The sequence below is a fragment of the Phyllostomus discolor genome, chromosome 5 (assembly GCF_004126475.2).
Source record: "Phyllostomus discolor isolate MPI-MPIP mPhyDis1 chromosome 5, mPhyDis1.pri.v3, whole genome shotgun sequence".
Classification (NCBI taxonomy): Eukaryota; Metazoa; Chordata; class Mammalia; order Chiroptera; family Phyllostomidae; genus Phyllostomus; species Phyllostomus discolor.
Window position 1 is genome coordinate 40,619,436 of NC_040907.2, and position 20,105 is coordinate 40,639,540.

The 20,105-nt window shown below is 42.7% G+C and overlaps 1 protein-coding gene across 8 annotated transcripts in view; it reads right to left on the reverse strand.

Moving 5' to 3' along the window:
* DAB1 (DAB adaptor protein 1) overlaps nucleotides 1–20,105 on the reverse strand; it is a 1,095,315-nt gene that overhangs the window by 64,905 nt on the left and 1,010,305 nt on the right. For 6 of the 8 annotated variants that reach the window (XM_036026162.1, XM_028512523.1, XM_036026161.1 and 3 more), the window contains 4 exons: nucleotides 4,412–4,543; nucleotides 3,660–3,779; nucleotides 3,203–3,241; nucleotides 1,524–1,589 (listed from right to left, as the gene is read on the reverse strand). In XM_036026162.1, the coding sequence (XP_035882055.1) occupies nucleotides 1,524–1,589; nucleotides 3,203–3,241; nucleotides 3,660–3,779; nucleotides 4,412–4,543 (357 nt within the window). The remainder of the gene's footprint in view (nucleotides 1–1,523; nucleotides 1,590–3,202; nucleotides 3,242–3,659; nucleotides 3,780–4,411; nucleotides 4,544–20,105) is intronic. The other 2 variants (XM_036026165.1, XM_036026166.1) reach the window with 1 other exon arrangement.

Below are 20,105 nucleotides of genomic sequence, written 5' to 3' on the forward strand. Positions count from 1 at the left end.
ACTGGTCACGGCTCCCTTGGCCTCATATTCAGACCCTGAGAGGTTGTACTCGAAAATCTGACACTGAAGACAAATATTCAACTTATCTGTTTGAAGGCAGCAACTTTGTCAGTGGTGTTTTTAAACAAAACTGAGAAGCACAACCTCACACCTGAATCCAGTCCAGACAGATTCCATGGATAGAAAACACAAGGGACCCTGACTGCTGCACAGGTGCTAACCTGTGGATACCTTCTGACTCCCTGAAAGCTCCCTTGTCCCTGGATATTCACCGGGATCAGTTCCAGGAAAACCCCACCCCCCACCCTCGGGGATACCAAAACTGGCAGATGCACAAGTTGCCTATATAAAATGGTGCAGATCATTGCCTAGCAGTCGGCCCTCTGCATCTGCGGATTCTCAGCCAAAGACAGGAACCAGAACAGGTATTTATTGAAAGGAATCCACGTGGAAGTGGACATATTGTTCAATGGTCAAGTGTGCTTAGATTATTATTCCATGGGGCTGGTTTAAACTGAGCTGTTGATGGAGCTAACACTATACTTCGGTCATTTAGAATTCTGTACATTTGATGGAAACTGAAAATCTGTTTTATTTTTATTACTCAAGTAATGCGTGCCCAAGGCACAATAACAGACCACACAACTAAGTAAATTAAGAAAATTAAAATCACTTAGGAAATACATTAAAAATTTTCCTACCTCTATAATGTTCATCTTCACATTAGGACTGAAATTCTAATGAGTGAAAAATGGGAGGCTGTCGTGTGCGCTGGGCATGTTGCTGGGCTGTAGTTACTCAGACTCTTTCGTGGGGAAGCAGGGGGGATGAAGCTGGGCTTCCCCACACCAGTCAGGGTTTGCTCTCAGCTCTAAACAGCTGTGCAGCCTGAGAACACTACTCAACCTCTCTGAGTCTCAGTCTCCCCTGTAAAAGAGGGATTCGGGTGCCTACTTTGTAGGATACTTGTGAGAACTAAATGAATTAAAAGTGTGTTTATGGTTTTTCACATAAGCAGACATTTAAGAACATTAATTTACCTTCCTTTCAGAAGGGGTAAAACCTTTAGCTTTACTTTCTTTTATTCAGTTAATTTTCCCAATGTTGTTTTCAAGTAGCATTTTTGAATTTGCACTTCATTCTCAGTAGTGCAGTTAGCTTAAAGAAACTCAATGAGCATATTCTTTTGAGAAACAAAGCGCTCTGCTATATTATGGACAATAACCCTCCAATGGATTACTTTAGTTAAATGGAATATTTGATTTTGGGGTCAACTGAAAATAGTTAAGAGCCATTCAAAGTTAAAACACTGTACCCAACTGGCCATTAACCATTTCAATGGTCAGGCATGAAAACTACCAGTAAATTAGAGGGAAAATAAAAGCCAATTCATGCAGAGGTATTTTAACAAGCCTGGAATGACCAAGTGGAGCGTGTGGGAGAGAGCCCTTGGCCCTTCAGACCCATCAGAGCATTTATCGGTGGTGGTGCAACGCTGAGAGAGAGAAGTGATTTTATTATACCTGATAAATGTTTTCTTCTGTTTCGGGATCACGGATTGGCTCGTGTCCAGCCTCAAACACAATGTACTATTATGGAGCGGCCAGAAAGGAAAGGTCAGAGGAAAAAGAAAGAGGAAAAAAAGCATTTGGAATTCAAGGTACAAATCACAGTGAGCATTAAAGAAATAGGCACAAGTGAAAATATGTTAAAGTGACAACTGAATTATTGAAGTACCAGTGGGCCTTGCACATTTCTGTCTTTTCCAAGGGCAACTACAAATGTCTAATGGCCAGTCCTTAGTGATGACTGCATGGAGCCCAGCAGAACCTTCTGGAGTTATAACCTCCTCACTCAATGGCATTTATCTTAGTAGTGCCTGCTTCTGCTGGCACTGCTGAGTGGGAATGATGTCTCCTGGGACTGCATGGACCCCAACTGTGTAAACTCTGGGTTACAGTGGTCGCCTTCCTTTGCTCTTTAAGGTTCAGGTTCCTAAGCCAACTTTGGAGTGCTCAGAAGCCCCACACTCCCTCATCCCAGAAATATCACCTTAATTTACATTCTCAGTTTTAAATACTGGATATCAAATTTTCCATGTGCATGTTTGTTTCTGCCTGCAAAGAACCGGGCCATATCAAAACGGCCTATGTTCTTCATTCTCTGTGAGCCTGTGAGCTGGTGAAGCCAGTGAGCCAGGGCCGAGCTCCCATTATAAACAAATCCTCGCCCTCAGCATTCAGTGTAAAGCAAGGGCGGTCAGGTCATTACATGCACCTTCGACTTCACTTTGTCTCCTATGCTAGATAATTCTTCTACTATAAGAGACCCACATTATCTTACCTTTTAAAATCTGTATTATTTTACTTTTGTCATAGAAGTTTTCTGTGTGAAAACAAGCATTCACATACATGTTTATGTGACACATGCACATCTATCACACATATGTGTCCCAGTTAGAAATATGTTTTCTTTCATGTCTAACAAGTCCATTTTGGGGCTTCTTTCTCTCCTTGGGAATAAGCATGGTGGGGGGAGGCCTCCCCTTCCCTTTTTTCTGCATCTTTGAACAGAGCACATACTTGAGCCTAAGAGAAGTCACCTCTCTACACACACCTGGGCTGCAACCTTGAAGAGAGTGCAGAGAAAGCTGCGGGCTGGGATGTCTCTGGGATCTCCTGTTCCCTCCTCACAACAGCACCTGTGGCATGAGCCAGCTAATCAGAGGGACAGCCTGGCCACATGGGGCTTTGAGAGACTTCTCCCCATAGCCTTTCTAAAGCCTACAAACCATCCTTTGGGTCTGTGTTCAAATGTTGTCAAAATGTCAGTCCCTGTCTCTAATTCTTAACTCAGAGGAATCCCCTCGTTACTCAGTCTCTCTAATGAACTCAGAAAAGTCAAGAGACTCTTGAGAACATTCAGCTCTGGGATTAGACTTTGACAGATTGCGGAGGGGCAGAGGCAGGGGCAAGAAGGGAGAAGCGTATCTCCAAGTCCCAGGTCACTGACGCCGGGCAAACTTCAGTTAGTGTTTATGGAAATTTGCTCTTGGAGGGGCTGGCAGTCCTCACTCTCAGAAATCGCCTAGGTCCCTCTCCTGGCTCTGCAGGCAGAGGATGCTTCAGGTCTCGGACAAAATGTCTGTACCATAGGCCTAGGCATTCCTGCCCCCAAAACCCCAACTGGTTTCGGAAATTACCTGGTACACAGGATCTTCAACATCCTCTTCCAGAATTGTCTACAGCAGAGTGAGGGTAAGGAGGGTGCAAAGCAGAGGACATAAAGGAGAGATGTGAGACTGTGTTACAGGACAGTAAAGAAACCAGCTCTGGGAAGGAGAGGCTGGTGGGTCATTAAGCCAGAAAATACACAGAAAAACATCAAAACCCTTGCAGCCACCCCCACCCCTTTGTAACAACAGCAACAGCAACTGTGTTTCTTCCGTTGTCCTCCCCTGAAATCTTCCTCTGGATTCAAGATTTCAGAGAATAACGGATCATTTCTAATGCTTTGCTTTTGTGCCAGTAATTTACAGGGGAACCTTTCATCTTTGTTTCTACTTGGCAGGAGGAGGAGAAGCCCTGACTTCCCGTTTTCACATCTGTTTTCGTTAAGCCCCGATCTTCTCTGGTACCAGGATAAATTCACAGGTGTACCTGATACACAGCTTGTTCACACTGCTTATCCTTTTGTGCCTTTTTTTCCAATTCTTCTCTTTGCTTCAATTCATAAATAAGTTGAAAGAGATCTCTCAAGTCCAGAATAACAGGTTCAGCCTGGAGTAAAATGTCGTACAAAAAAGCATTAATATAAGGGGATGGGACTGAGCTGCAGACACCAATTTTTGTTTTCACTATGACCCACAGTTCTTCCTTTTTCTATTAAATGGAAAGCATTCCATCTTTAATTAATTCTACCTTGTTTATATTGGTTTAGCAAATTGCACTAGGCTAAAGTTCATTTCTTCAACTAATTATATTTGTAAATTCATAATAATCTAATCATAAGCATAAAGGCAATGCTTTTATTTATTAGTAATTTCGGATACGATAAAATTGGAGTAGGCCTTCTGCAAAATAGCTATTTGTTTTCTCTTATTTTCTTTTTAAATGAGGCTATGAACACAAGGAAACTTATTGGTATACTGTGCCTCCATTTGGCATAATCAGAAAGGAATATAATTAGTCATTACGAAATACTCATTAGGAAAAAGCCACAACGAAACTGGATGGGCATGAGTGTGAGCATGTCCCCTTGCTTCATGGCTGTGTATCCTTCTCCAGATGGGAGCCTGAGTCCCAGCATCGCTTAGTCAAACACTGGTGCGGGCTTTCGGAATCCAGCAGCGGGACTATGCGGTCCTGTAAAGTTATATAAGGAAAGGCGCCCTCCTTCGATGGGTACTCACCGCCTGGGCTGTTTTTATGGCCACAAATCTGTGATTCCCTTCCTTCCCACAAACGTATCCAAACGCCCGGTGATCTGTGATGTCCTTGGCAATGTAGGAAATTTCGTGAACAGCATGATGATGCTGAAGGGCCTATGGGAGACAAAAGGAAGAGCATATTTCAGGGGACTTTCCCTTGGAGCTGTTAATCAATAAGAGATGTGTTTCAGCTACGTGTGAACAGGCCCAACGGGCTTTGGAAAAGCTGTTGGGTCCAGATGGAAGGAAAAAGAGCTGTGCCTGCCTTTGAGAAATGGAGACTCCCCTCTGAGGTCTTAGTGCGGTGACCGAGAGATAAACAGGACTGCTCATATGCTGAATGAGCGTCTGTGGTGGTGGTTTCTGCTGTATCTTTCTTCATGACAGCCCTGTCTAAGTTCTGGTTTGGTATTTAATACATTCACGTACCCAGCGCCTGGGTGGGCTGCGGTGGAAGACGTACACTGTACATCCACTAGGGGCGCCATTCACACTCACAGAACCATGCTTTGCATGGTTACAACAATTTTCCGACAGATGGTGATGATAGATGGTCTTGAGGAACAAGCCCCTTTTTCTAATTTGGCCAAAGTCACCATTTGGGCTAGAGGTGGGGTTCCCCACATCTCTGAAGCTGTTCATGAGTTGGTCCCTCTGTCTGTAATGCCCATTTTTTTTTTTTATCCATTTCCCCAAATTTTATTTCTCTTCCAAAGGCTACTGGAAATAGCACCACCTCTGTGAAACCTCCCCTGAGCAAGGCTTCACTTCCCTCTCCCTGAAGAAATAATCCTTCCCTTCTGCGTTTCCATGGGACTTCAGTCTCTAACAACAGTGAAACTCTTGATGCACTGGACTCCTCACACACAGCATCCTGGGCTCCTGCCTTCCCGGACCTTCCTGCTCTGTCGGTTTGCTTCCTTGCCCATCTCCCCCACCAGGCTCTGTCTTCCTCATCTCTGCATCCTAGCACCTTACTGTGTGCCTGGCCCATAGTTGTAAATAAGGGAAATGGGGATAGCTGCTCAGTAATTTTGAAAATCTTTTGAAACTGACCTTCCTGCCTTTATTATCTAAGTTCCAACAAATAATGCTCCTGTTGGTGATAGTGGTCTTTACAATCACTTTCCTATACTAAACATACTTAAAGAAACCCTCATTAAACAGTGCTCTGTAAAGGGTTATTTATATATCTGGGCATTATATGATCTGCTTAAAATCCTTAACAACTTTCAGGGCCTTTCCATTATACTGGCTATTAAGAAGCTTCAATTCTAGCCACTATGTGAACATAAGGCACTCACTGTATCTCTCCGGACCTCAGTTCATTCCTCTCTCAAATGAGATGTTTGTATCAGATCAGTGACTCCTAATCTGAAGCACTGGATCTATTGGTGTCATTAAAGGTAATAAAAATAACTCCCAAGCAATTTTCAACATTTTAAAAAGCTAAACAGAAATGTATAATTATGGCTCATAGGTCTACACATTTCACTGTGCTTGCAAATGAAAATGCCAAGTTTATTTGGAATTGTATCAGGTTATTGCTGTACTCCTTAGCTGATCTTTGAGCAGATTCTCTTTGGAAATTCATTATGGGTTTAAATAATTCAAATAGGAAAGCGAATGATTATAAATGCCTTTTTATGGACAGAATCTTACTCCTCACTGAGTTCCTGCAGGGAGGGAGACACGTAACACAATGGGAACTAAGTTATGAAAACACTGGGAACCACTGGAGTAGATGTTGTCTGAGGTCTTGTTCCATCTCTCCAGATCCTTCAGCCATTAGACTCTCACATCACATGGCCAGCCTCTGACAACAGTGGACATCTGCTTCTCAGGATGGCCATCACTGGTCCTGGCCTTCCAAAACATCCATTCGTAGCCTGTTGTCATCTTTCTAGGCTTCCAACTTTACGAATCACCTCTGCAGAATTTGCTGCCACGCCTTAGCCTTCCAGAGTCTGATCATTCACTAACCTCTTTACTCCCCTTGGGACTCTCCCTTCAGCTTTGTGCCCTGCCCAGGTTGCCCATTGCCCACTGGACGTCATGCTTAGGGGGTGTTGCCAGTGCTCAGTCACCCTGGCTGCTCAAATGGATATGAGACAACTGTATAATTCAAGTGGATTTCAACACAAGTAAGTCTGGTGAAGAAGGAAGTGTTTGTTGGCAGACTAATCAGGATCCATTTATTCTTGTTTTATTAAGAGTACATATTTAGCTAGCAGAGAAAAACTGCTCAAAGAGCAGTAGCTTTTTCATGGTGTTAATGATGCAAAATTGATGAGATTTATATTCACATTACGTGGGGGTATTGATTTATAGGCTTCTGTGAGCTTGAATGGTAGACAGCAGGGGAAGTGGGAGACAAAGACTTTCTCCTCTCCCTTTCCTGAAAGTATTTCTCTCTCTGCATAATGTAAAGAATGTTATCCACGTCTCCTGTTAAATCAAAGTTTGACGACAGTACCTTATTGATTGCCAAGTGGAATATTGCTCTAAAATTAAACTGCGATTAGAGGTCTTCCTGGTGGGATTAGATTTGGAGATGACTGCGCAATGGTAAAACATCACCTATGATGCAAGACGGCAGATGGAGATGTAATTTATCAGAGAGTCCTCATTAAGTGTTTTAAAATCAAAACATTTTTAATGCCTGATGATACCTAATATTGCCTTGCAGAGTGTAGCTATGTGTGCATGAACTGCTTAAAGATATTTGTAACATTATCTTTTCCTATAGTTAATTTTATGACATGTTAAAAAGGACTGCCCGGAAAGTGGCTCATTCATTTGGAAACTAAGAGTCAGTGAGAGGATGTGTCTCCACTTTCCACAACCTTAACCGTGCAGATATAATATAGATACTTGGACATACAAATATATTGGAATCCTGCTAATCCCACAGTCACATTATCACATTCATCTTGGCAGCTCAGAGGATCTTGCAAATACTTATTCACTGAGCCTCAAAATTGCTCCAGGTCTTCAAGTAGATTTTATCGGCATAAGCAAAGACAGTTGGAACAGATGATGACTAAACATCATCTAGTTCAATTCTGACTTTATTCATGAAAGGCCTGACGGTCAGACAGAGTTCTGATAGGACCAATCCTAAATGCAGGTCCCATTCTCCCTCCTCAGGATGATGAAGCTTTGAAAAAGGAAAACAAGATTATGCAGAATCAAGGTCTCCTTTCCTTAGACTCCTGGCTCCCTAATCCAACAACAAAACTATAACCCCAGGCAGGCTGGGCTGAAAAAGGGGACTGCTGGGTCAGGAGGCAGAGCTGAATCTGTTCTGGCTTCCAGCAGGTATCTGAGGTCAAAGAGGGTCATAAATCAGGTGTGGGTAAAGGCCAGCTACAAGGATCTCAAAGAAAAGGACAAGTAGCAGGACCTGGAAGCTAACTCTCAGGAGCTAGGCCATCTGTGGTATCTGTTGAGCAGCAAAGGCTGGAGACATGAGGTGAGGGAGACATGAGGTGAGGATGGCTTCACCCCAGAGTGTTTCTGTGGGGAGACCCTGGGGCCTCACAGGTTGTTCTGGGGGTGGCAGCGAATGCTGGGCTGGTGTGGGAGGGAGAGGGTGAAGGGATGACAGGTTCTGGTCAGCCTTCTTCCTCCCTTCTTCCTTGGAAAACAATTTTTGTCTTGGGAAAATTTACCCTAGATATTAAAACACTCCCAAAGTCCAAAGCAGATATCTGGTTTGAAAACTAGCGGTTTTAAGAACACCCTATCTCTTGGCAAAATCTTCATTTATTCCTCCCATTCTGAACCCTGTTTATTACATTGTGGACAAAATTTTTACTGAACAATTCCAAGGACAGTTCAGAGAGCAAACTCCTCAATCCAGTTGGACCTTCCCTCCTGGGTGAACTTCAGCCAGCCTGGACTGCAGGTAATCTGAAGGACTCATCACTCACACTTTTGGATCTGTACTTGCCCACCTCTGTGCCATGGGTCACATTGTTTTCTCTGCTGATCTAGCTCTTCATCCTGACTCACACTCTGTTGACTCCACATAACTACACCACACTTGTGTTTTGAGGCCTGGCTCCCACATCCTGCTCATCATCCAAGGAACCTTCCCTGACTGTCCCAATTCCCTTAGTTATATTACCTGTCCCTAGATCTCATGGCATTGCATTTGTTCTTCTATCTAGGATGCTTCACAATTCTCAATTTTGTTTCACCTTCACCCATCCCTCGAGTTATTCACACCATATGTATTTATTGAGCACCTGTTATGGTCCAGGTCTCATACTAAGCGCTACTTTTATCCAGATGATTAAAACAGAGTCACTTCCTTAAGGATCTCGCAATTGCATGCCACAGGGAGGCACTATCACAAGGCCAGCTTTATGTTCATGGTGTGCATAAGTTGTTACATAGAAGGAGGAAGGGCATCAGAGAAGTAGTGACAAAGGAGCTGACCTTGGACTGAGCCTCAAAGAATAAAGGGGGAGTACCCAGAAAATCAGGAGAAAAGAGCATTCTATGCAAAAAGAACTTGTTTTTTTTTCTCCACTTTAAAGTTGTTAGTTAGCTGCTTAACGGAAAGATCAATGTTTGATTCTCCTCAATTTTATTCTCACTCCTGATTTTGTTCCTTTTGAACAGTAAGTGCTAAATAACATTTGATAAATTAAAGAAAGGAGGAAGAACCAAGTTATCTGAAGACATACACTGCATAAAGTAGTTGCTCAATAAATGTTCAGTGAATGATTGAATCAGGTTAATTCATGACATTTCACACAGGACCCATTTTGTGAACAGAGGGTTTCTTATCTGATCATCATTACATCCTTTTTTTTTTCATTAGCATTTCCATGAGCCATTTACCAATGTTTAAATGAAGTATCAAATTGTTTGGAAGGTTACCATCTGACAGAATAAATTACAGAGAAGACTTAATTTGTACTATGGCTCAATACAGCCAATTAAATAAAGTATGGATTAGGAAGTCATCTGCTCAGACTTTACCATTAGCTTTTTTTAAAGAATAAATTCTACTCCATTTAGCCTTCATATTTTTATTGTGTGTGTGTATGAGAATGTGTGTTTTTCTGAGGCAACACTATTTACAGAAAAATACCCATCAGGATTCAAGTGAGTTAACAAAAAAACAAAACAAAACAAAAAAGCAGATAGACACAGAATAAAAATAGATACATAGAAAAATACACTACTTCACACTACAGGCAATTACAGTAGTTAAAACCTCACAAGACAAAGGCAGGCCCAGGCTCATTATAAAGGCCTTTCTCTCTCCTAACATATTTTTGGATGTGTTTGCTGCATCACCGCGCCAACGAGGCTGGGAAGTAACCTCTGTACCAGCCCCCAGGCACCCCATCATCAAATGCTAAATGGAGCAGGTCAGAGTAAATTCGTCCCTGAGTTCCCATCCTGAAATCTCCCAGATTTTACTTAGGATAAGAGTAAATTTCCAAATGCCCTAGTCTCCAGGCAAAGAGGCGGTGTGATAACAGAGGAAAGAATATGGACTCTGGAACCAAAGAGAACACACTTCAAATTGAAGCTCTATCATTTTTCAGATGTGTAGCTTTGGGCACATCACTCTAACTTTCTGAGCCTTGTTTTCTCCCTTGTATAATATGAAGAATGATACAGAAGCCAAAGGCTGTTGGAAATTCCACAGTGATTCATGTACAACATACCAGATATAAATGAGATGCCATATTTTCTCTACCAGAATGAGAAAAAAAGAGATTAACACCCAGTGTTGACAAGGGTATGGGGAAACAGATATTTTGGGGGCTCCTGGTTTTCTGTGTGCAATGGGGATAATACTAGTACCTTCCTTGTCCTGTTAGGAGGATTAATGAGTTAGTATATGTAAATGGCTTGAAACATTACAAAGCACATAGTAAGGGCTTTGTAAGTGTTGGCCATTATGGTTATCTTTGTTACTTATAAGCGCAACTTTTCTGGAGGGCAGGCTGGCTAGGTGTTTTAAAGCCTTGAAGACAGGCATAAACTTTGACCCCATGAATCTTCTGGTAGAAATTCAATGATCTGTGAATAATGTAAGATATGGGCAAAGGCTTGGAAGCAAGATATTCCCTGAAGTGCTATTAAAATAGGGCAAAATTAGAAATGCTGAACATTAACTGACTGGTTGAAGAAATTGCATTTCTCTATATGATAAAATAATATGCAGTAACTGAAAGTCATCTTGGGAACAAACGTATTTTTTTTTTGTAATGGAAATATAATCACAACATCCTGTTGAATAAATAAAAGCATATCACCAAATAGTATGTTTAATGTGATCCTGTTTTTGAAAAAAAGTATGCATTTCCATATATATGTGTATATGAAAAGTCTGGAGATGTATCCAACGAAATCTTAACACAGCTTCTCTCTTAAGTGGTGGAATTACTACCATATTTTTAGGACTATAAGATGCACTGGACCATAAGATGCACCTAGGTTTTAAAGGAGGAAAACAGGGAAAAATTTTTTTGAAGCAAAAAATGTGGTAAAATATTTAATAACCTGTGACCTGCTCCACCACTGCCCCCGTTCCCCTGACAGAGAGACAGGTAAGCTACATTCACTCTATAAGACAGCCCCACTTTCTCCCAAATTTGGGAGGAGTATGTCTTATAGTCTGAAAAATATGGTATTTATTTTTAAAATCTGACTTCTTATTTATATTGATTTGTAAAGAATCATACTTATTGATACTAATTATATAAAATACTAATAAATATTAAGTGCTAATAAACATTAAAATAAAGAAAAACATAAAAAGCTTTGCCTTTCATATTTGAAGCCAGTGAGTTTAGGGCATGTGCCGCCATTCACTTCACAGCCAACCCTGAGCACACTCAGCCTCCTTCCCTCTCACCCCCATAAGCAAGCCTGGCAGGTCTCACCTCCCAGACATCTTTCCCTGTGGCCATTCCTCCCTCGTCCACCACCAGACCCAGGTCACAGCCATGATTTCCAGCATGGATTTATGCAATAGCCTCAGTGCCTGCTCATTCACTTTTGTTGGCCTCTGGTCTAGTAGTTACATCAGAGTGTGAAAGGATTAAGACGAAACCTGCTGAATTTGATTAGGACTATCTGATACTTAAAACGCATCCCAGTCTCCCCATTGTCTTTCGGATAAAGACTGAAACCTTTGCCAGAGCATCTCTACCTGCCTGATCTCTTACCACTGCCACCCTTGCTCCCCAGCACCCCAGCCTTTATTCAGTCCCTGGAACGCATCACATTCCCACCCCAAGTTTTTGCACGTTATTCCATCTGCCTGGAAAGCTCAACTCCTTCTCCTTCAGTCTTCAGTACAGAAGTCTGTTCTCAAAAGCTTCCCTGAATTTCCAGTAGAGACTGGGTTCCTAAGCCACAAGTCTTCTTAGCTTCCTGGACTTTTCCATACAGGGTGCTTCTTCAGTTTGTCATTATGTATATGAACACATACACGTAATAGTCAGCTCCAGGATGGCAGGTGCAACAACATCATTTTTCTCTCATCTTTTTATCCTGAGTGGTTCTTGGTATTTGGCCATAAGCACTTTTGCTGCACAACTAATTGGCCAGAAGGCAATTTTGTCATAAAAGATAACAAAAAACATAAAAGAGAAACATTAAAAAGGACATAATGAAACAAACTACTAATGTCAAAATTTTTTAAAAGGCTATTGCAAAAAATCTTTAAAGTCTTTTGTGCATAGCATTATACGTTTTTTTGACTTGTTGATTCATGTCTTGGTTTGGCAAAGCACTTCTCTTTTGCTACAATTTCCTCCTTCATTAAGAGAGATATGTGTTTTCCATTAAAGAATCAATAATTAATGCTCTCACAGACTGTTGAGGATTAGCAGTCTCCTCTTTTATATTTTCCACAGCTTTGTAAACTTTTGGTTTTAATGGGTGGGAGAAGATAATACACTCATCAGAGGATCTGCAAACGATGTTATCATTTGTAAGCATGGCACACAATCTGGATTTACACGTAGGTCTGCAATCTGGCTTTACATTTAGTTGTTATCATGCACTATTTTAAGACCACTAAGTCTACTCTGAGGCTCAGATTGATAAAATATAACAGAGAAATGATACCAAACTGACAACTAGCTTAAATACATTAAATCTGCCAACTGTAAACCAAACTGTCAAGTGGTTATTTTATCTTTCACGGTGAATCATCTTAAGGCAATTAATTGTGCCATGAAAATGTTTGTGGCAAAGAAGTTTATAGAAAAGATGCTTACAAGGAATACAGCAGACATGATCCTGAGCACTTGTATTAAGTGTGGTGCTTGACATACAGTAAGAATTAAGTACTTAGTATATTTTTATTGTGTTAAAATATACATAATTTTACCATTTTAAGTTTACAATTCTGTGGTATTAAGTACATTCACATGGTTCTGCAAAGTTCTCCACCATCCATCCCCAGAACTTTTGAAAAAAGGATTTATTTATTTATTTTTTAGAGAGGGGAAGGGAGGGAGAAAGAGAGGGAAAGAAACATTAATGTGTGGTTGCCTCTCACATGCCCCCAACCAGAGACGAGGCCCACAACCCAGTCATGTGCCCTGACTGGGAATCGAATCAGCAACTGTTTAGTTTGCAGGCCGGTTCTCAATCCACTGAGCCACACCAGCCAGAGCCATCTCCAGAACTTTTTCATCTCCCCAAATCAACAGTCTACCATTAAACACTAACTCCCCATTCCCCGCTTGTGCCAGCCCCTGGCAACCACATTCTACTTTCTATTCCTATGAGATTGCTAGTACACATTTTAAATGAATAATCTGAATGAATGAATCTGTCAGCAGGATCCTGAGTCCAAGTCTTCCCCCAAACCCCACCCCAACCCCACTGACTTTTTGGTTATTTGTGCATCTGTTTCCCTCTCTAGCCTTTCTTTCCTCAGCTATAAAAATTGGATTTGGTAAATGTTCATGTCCTTATTTGCTCGCAACTCTTCTCTAAATCCTTTTTAAGTTTTATAACAAGATGACAGCTACAAAAGACAGCTTCTTAGTAGCGCTCTACACACATGTTATAAACACAGAGCCCTGGAAGATATGAGCGAAGTCCTGGTCTAAAAATAGGGAGACGAACTAGTCAACTAGCTGAGAGCATCCTAGGCCTGCAATTTCAGCTTAAATTTGTCTAATAGGCAAAGTGGAGCCAGGTGTGCTTAATCAATTAACAATCATCAAAGTGACAAGGAAGCATATTTCAGCTCAGGAGATGTGAAAACCACCTTAAACAGAAAATTGGCTTCTGTGTGAAACACTAGTTTCCTGTCACTGGAGTTCAATCAAAACTCCATGTCCCATGATCAAGGATGTGGCAACAGCATAGCCACAGTGGGTGGTGGGTTGCCCCGGCTGTCTGCTCCCATTCAATTCACATTCATCCCCCACAGCCTTTTGGTACTAGGGTCCACAGGCCCTGGAAACACTGAGATGGGTAACATGCAGTCAGGGCTCTCAGAAGTCCAAAATTCCACAGTGAGCGTGTGTTTGTGTATAAGGCAGAGGGCTCCTTTTCTGCTAATTACCCAGAGTAGTTTGTATATTGTGTTGTCTGTCCCCATTTCCAAAATGCGTGAAGTGCGATGGAAGGATGTGAATCTCAGCTTTGAGGCCATGGACAAGTCACCTTATCTCACAGAGCCTCAGTTTTTTCATCTGTGGGAACTGCCCCTCCCTTATAGGCAGGTGAGGAAGATTACCTGAAGTGCTGAGCAATGTGTCTGGTAGATGGTAGGCTCCTAACATCGTGGAGTTTATCCTAGGCAACTGAGATTAAGATTATAATTTTAATGGCTATGTTATAAAAGTGTTCAGTCACCCAGCATGGTTCCCTCAGGTGAGGCCGTCCTGAGAGCTGACAGGACAGGATGGGATACTAGTTTTGGAGTAGTCACAGGGTGGTGAGAAAGAATCTACTGGGAAATCGAGTCACCAGGAAAGACAGAACAGCTGAGACACATAGAGCGAGAGCGAGAGAGTCTCAAAATTTATGATAAGAACCTGGATCCCCAATCCTAGGAAATTTAACCCTGTAGTTTCCAGTTATATAAGTCAGTGAATTCCCTTTCTTGCTAAGACTGTCTGAGGTGAGTTTTATACTACTTGTAACAATGCAGAAGTCATTGTTATCCCTGTCATAGGCAGCAGGAAACAGTCTGAGAAGGAAGGAAGGGACTTGCCCAAGGACTCTCAGGCTGACTTTATAAAGTTTCGTTGACACTCAGGTCTACGCCTGCTTTATTGTTAATTGTAATTAATGTTGAAATTGAAATTTTGAATCTGCTTTGGGTATATATTGGCATAAAATAAATACAGAGTTAGTAGAAAGCAAGGTTTTTCAGTGAAGGAAAATGAGATACAAATATCAACTGAAGAAGTAACCCAACAAATTTAAATTTTAATTGGAAATAGTCAATATACACTCATGACTTAAACATCGTATTCCCAGCACTATTCACAGAAAGGGCCTGGAAGCAATGAAACCTTGGCAGCAATGAGCACACCTAATGTAGCTTTCTATTATCTAGCTGTCCATCTAGCGATCTTGTAACTTACCAAGAGTCAGAGAAAGCAAATATGGCAAAAGGTAAAATTTTCTATTTATTTAAACATGTTCATAAAAATATGTCGGAGAAAAAAGTGAAATCCTAGCATGCTCCCCTCCCTGCCTCCCAACTCCCTCTTCCTGTCTCTGAGAACAGACGAGTCCAAGGCCCTGACCCTTCGATGACTGAACTGAAAGTGGGCTGCAGACAAAAGGGAGTCCCCCTCTGGTTACCACTGGTCCAGAACACACAGGGTTGTTAGCAGCTTAGAGGTTCTCCAAGTCAGAGCTGCCGGTTTCCTTTGTCCCTGTATTCCCACAGCATAAATAAACATAGGTCAATTTTCTGTTTTCTACAACTATATTTTAAAAAGTTGAGGTTGAATAAATATGAGAAAAATGTACACTTCTGAAAGTCGGGGGGGAAATACCCCAACCTTGGAAGATTCTACAAATATGAAAAAGGGTGCAGATTTTATTTTCATTATATTAAAAAAGGGTACTACCCTGGCCAGTGTGGGTCAGTTGGTCAGAGTGTTGTCCCACAGACTGAAAGGTCACAGGTTCAATTCCTGGTCAGGGCACATACCCAGGTTGTTGTTTTGATCCTTGGTCCAGGCATGTACAAGGAAGAAACCGATTGCTGTTCCTCTCTCACATCTATGTATTTCTCTCTCTCTCTTACCCTTCCTCTCCCTTTAAAAGCAATGAAATGAGGGTAAAAAAATGGGCATTACTCAGAGAGTGCCAATCATACACTAGGCACCACGCCAACTACACAACAAATAGAATCTTCATTTATTTCACTCCTCCCAAAACCTTATGTATTATTTCCCCAACTGGGACCGCCAAAGTGACTGAGATTCAGAGAGGGTGAGTAACTTGCACAGGTCACATTGCTGATAAGGTGGACTGCTGCCCGTTGTAGCTCCAGACCCTGGGTGGCCTCTTGTACACTTCAATACAGTTTTGAATGTACTTTAACTGCCTATATTTTCATTCTCCTAAAATTCTTATTTTTCTTTCTGTTACTTTCTGCATGAAGAGTCCTAATAACCACTGTAGGTGTTTAGTAATGTAACCAATGATTTCAACATTTTAGCTTATGGTGTAAAATTGCTATACAAGTAGGTAAATGAGTATGAGTGAATGAAAAGGAAACAGCATGTGTTGCTACCAGTCACTGCAGAAGTGAGGTTATTATATTTAATGGAAAATTACTTTCTGTATTGTAACCAGTCTAAAATTAACCTCTGCCTTGGTCACAATGAAATCCTGCATGCCAGACAGAAACTTAAAAGAAAATGAATTGACTAAAATGAAGCCAGTAGAAAAAGCGCTGGATTACGGGTGAGAAGGCTGGGATTCCAGGTCAAGCTGTCTTCATTCATGACTGACGTGGGTAGGCAGTGATGGTGAACCTGGCTCCTAAGATCCACTTTACTAAAACACTTGGGTGCTGAGCACACACACACGACTTTGGACAGACACAGGTCAGCCTCTGAAATCCTGATCTATTATTACTACTTGTGTCACCTTTGACAAATCACCCAGCTTCTCTGAACCCTGGTGCCCTCATGTATAACTCCATTTGACTGAGGTGAGAACTAAATAAGATCAGGCTGTTAAAATTCCTCGTATCCTGCCTGGTCCCCAGTGATGCTTAACGAATGGCAGTTCCTCTCCAGCCCAAAGATTCTGTTATTTAAATTGCCAGTCATTGGTCCATGTTGAATTGTGACCTCCCAAAATCCACATGTGGAAGTCCTTTACCTCAGGACTTCACAATGTGACCTTATCTGAAAATAGTGTCCTTATAGATGTCATTAGTTAAAATTGGGTCTTACTAGAATAGGTTGTGCCTCTAATACAGTATGCCCGAGGTCTTGACAAAAAGAGGACATTTGGACACAGCCACATACACAAAGAAGAATGCCTTGCAAATACGAAGGCAGAAATTGAGTGGTGTGTTCAAGATGGCCAGCAAACCACCAGAAATTAGGAGAGAGATAATGGAACGAATCCTCTCTCACGGTCCTCAGAAGGAATCAATGTGGGCAAACCTTGATCTCAGACTCCTAGCTCCTTACAACCATGAGAGAAACTCGGTTGTGATCATTTGTTACGGCAGTCCTAGTTAAGGAATGCAGTCACTTCCTTAGTTTCCTCTCTGGATACCTTTGTTTGAGGAGTTTGCCAAGAAAATACAGAAGTGAAACAACCTCTTAGGCATCTTGTCCCATCCATCTCTGCTCCCTCATTGAGCCTTTACTTTCCCATCTCTAAAACGAGGGGGCAGGACTGGCCCCTGCCAGCTTTGTTCTGCTTTTCCAGGCAGGACAGCAAACCCTTTAGTTTTCCTATTACTGTCAGACCTTGCTACTTAAATCAGAAGCCAAGTGTAGTGCAGCACTGTGCAATTTATAGCTGCATCTATCCAATTATTTCCCATTTAGTGCTGTGTAGCATTTCCCCAAATACACGGCCAAACCACTGACGTGGTAGGCCAAGCTCTCTGAGTACCAGGATCAATTGTTTTTCTTACACTAATTGGCCCCATGATTTGTTGGCTTGTTGCCTTGGAAAATGAACTGTCAGTAAAAGAAATTAGCACAAAATTGCCCCCTTCGTTGAAAAGGTTCCAAACACCATCTCCTTCAACTCACCTCAGGGTCTCAGAGGGCAAAATTGGCATGAACTAATATATTCTAACCTGCTGCTCTATCTTTTTCTTGTTAGTGATGAGAAAACTGAGGCTCAGAGGGTTACGCAACTTGCCCAATCAACGTTTAATCAATGGGTGGGTTCAGAGCTGGGGCGAAAAGCCAGTGTGATGGCACACTTCAGGCTCATTTTTCTACATCAGGTTGTCTCCTTAAGGGCAGTGATGGGCAGGTTCTGCCCAGCTCTCTGCTCACTCATCCCTCCTCCCTGGCATACATGTTCATCTCTGTGGCAGAGTCAGAGAGAGCAGCACCCGGGGCAGTTACCCAGGGCACATGTAAGGGGGTCTGGCTCCCTTGCTCAGTGCTTCCTATATGAAGTACCACTAGCTGCTGGCCCAGCTCTGCCATGCCCCCCTGACTCAATTCTAGTAAGTCAGTTCTTTTGTCTCAGGCACAGTGCTGGGTGCTAGGGATACAACACTAGAGCTTCTGAGATCTTTACCTTTAAGGAGCTCATATTATCTCTGGAGACAAGAGGTCAGGTGCCTTTGCTTAATATTTTCCAAGAGCCCTGGCTGGCGTACCTCAGTGGATTGAGCGCAGGCTGCAAATCAAAGTGTCACAGGTTCGATTCCCAGTCAGGGCACATGCCTGGGTTGCAGGCCACGGCCCCCAGCAACCACACATTGATGTTTCTCTCCCTCTCTCTCTCTCTCTCTCTCTCCCTCCCTCCCTTCCCTCTCTAAAAATAAATAAATAACATCTTAAAAAAATATTTTCCAAGAAACACATTCCCTTTCTTCCTAACACATACCACAGTCTATAATTATCCCTTCACTTGCATGATCTACCTGGTTAATATCTGTCACCTCCATTAGTCTGCGAAGACTAGGGAAGCAGTCCCGTGTCAGCTCCTGGCTCACCAACACATCCCCAGCACCAGCACAGTATCTAACACTAGTGGGGACTCAGGAGTGATTTGTGGAAGGAAGATGGGTATGTGCTTGTACCATAATAAGGTAAGAACAGGGTAGGATGGAAGCCTGAATGGATTTGACTCATAGGAGCTGACTAGGTAAAAATTAGCCACGGGGCAGTGGGGGGCGGGGGGAGAAGGAATCAAGATGCTCCATCTAAGGGAAAACAAAGCCATGGTAAGTTATAAAATAGCACTTTACAGATTGGGAACTGCAATCAGTTTGGGATTACTAGACTATAACATGTTAGCCAGAAACTGGCAGTGAGAGAAGGTAGGCAAGGACAAGGGGATACAGGATTTGAAGGCGTGGTTAGAAAATCCGGGTGGTGGTGAAATTGTCTAGCTCCTTTGCACTCAGCTCTGTTATTGATCTTAACTGCAGTGGGTCTTTTCAACAGGCTGCAAAGGGAGTCATCTTCAGGCTGGAGAAGTTGAGCCCCTCCTCCCGGTTGGATGTGTAGGGATGGGAGCCACTAACACGGTGTGTCAAGGAGATGTGCAGCAGAAGCGTCAGTGTGGGTGGCTCACAGGTGACAGCTGGTTACAAGTGAACCTGACTATCCTGCTGGTGAAGTGGGCCTGAGGGCTCTAGTCAGACTACAGCTGGACTCAGGCAGCCACCCTCTGCCCTGGGCAAACCCTCTGGTCTGGGGACAGTCTGGCGAGTTTGTGAGCCAAAGATGAACCCACCCTCCATTCTCCCATTTCTGTTTCCCAGCCTATGATCCATGACCCCAAAAAACTTCATTAAAGCTCCCTGGCAACAGAGGACAGGGTTCTGTCTTATAGAAAAACCGCAATGGCAGTGCTGATAGTTCCTCTGTTGAACTGGCTGCACTGGAAGTTTCTGAAGACAACTGGGCATGTTTCCTACATCATAGCATAAGGGTTTACGTCACTTTATGGTGAAATCTATGAGTAAGCTCAGTCTGGGTGTCAGAGTCAGATGGCCTGGGTCATTCCTTGGCTCTGCAGCTTTCTCCATTGCATGACCTTAGGAAAGCCACAGGCCAGCACTGGACCTTGGTGTGTTTATTGATTAGATGCTGTCTCAGACGGCCATCATGAAGACTGGATTGTCAGCTGTCTGGTGCTTGAGGGATATATGTGACAGGGAACCTGGGGGGGCCAGAAAGCACTGCAGGCATGTGGTTAAACCACTTGAAATCCTGCATCAGTTGTCCTTTCAGAGTATAGTCACCAAGGGCCTGCAATGGGCTGGGTGCTGTGGCAGCAGAGGCACATGAAATGCACACAGCCAGAAGCAGCCCCTGCCCTCCTGGAGAACACAGTCTGCAGGACACAGCGGGTACATGGACCACTGCAATAGGATGTGGTGAGGTCTCAGGCAGAAGGAGATGCTGGGCCTGGGCCAAGGGAGCACATAACAGAGGCAGTTAACTCTGCTGGGGCAGGCCGCCAGGAAGAGGAAGCATTCAGGCTGATT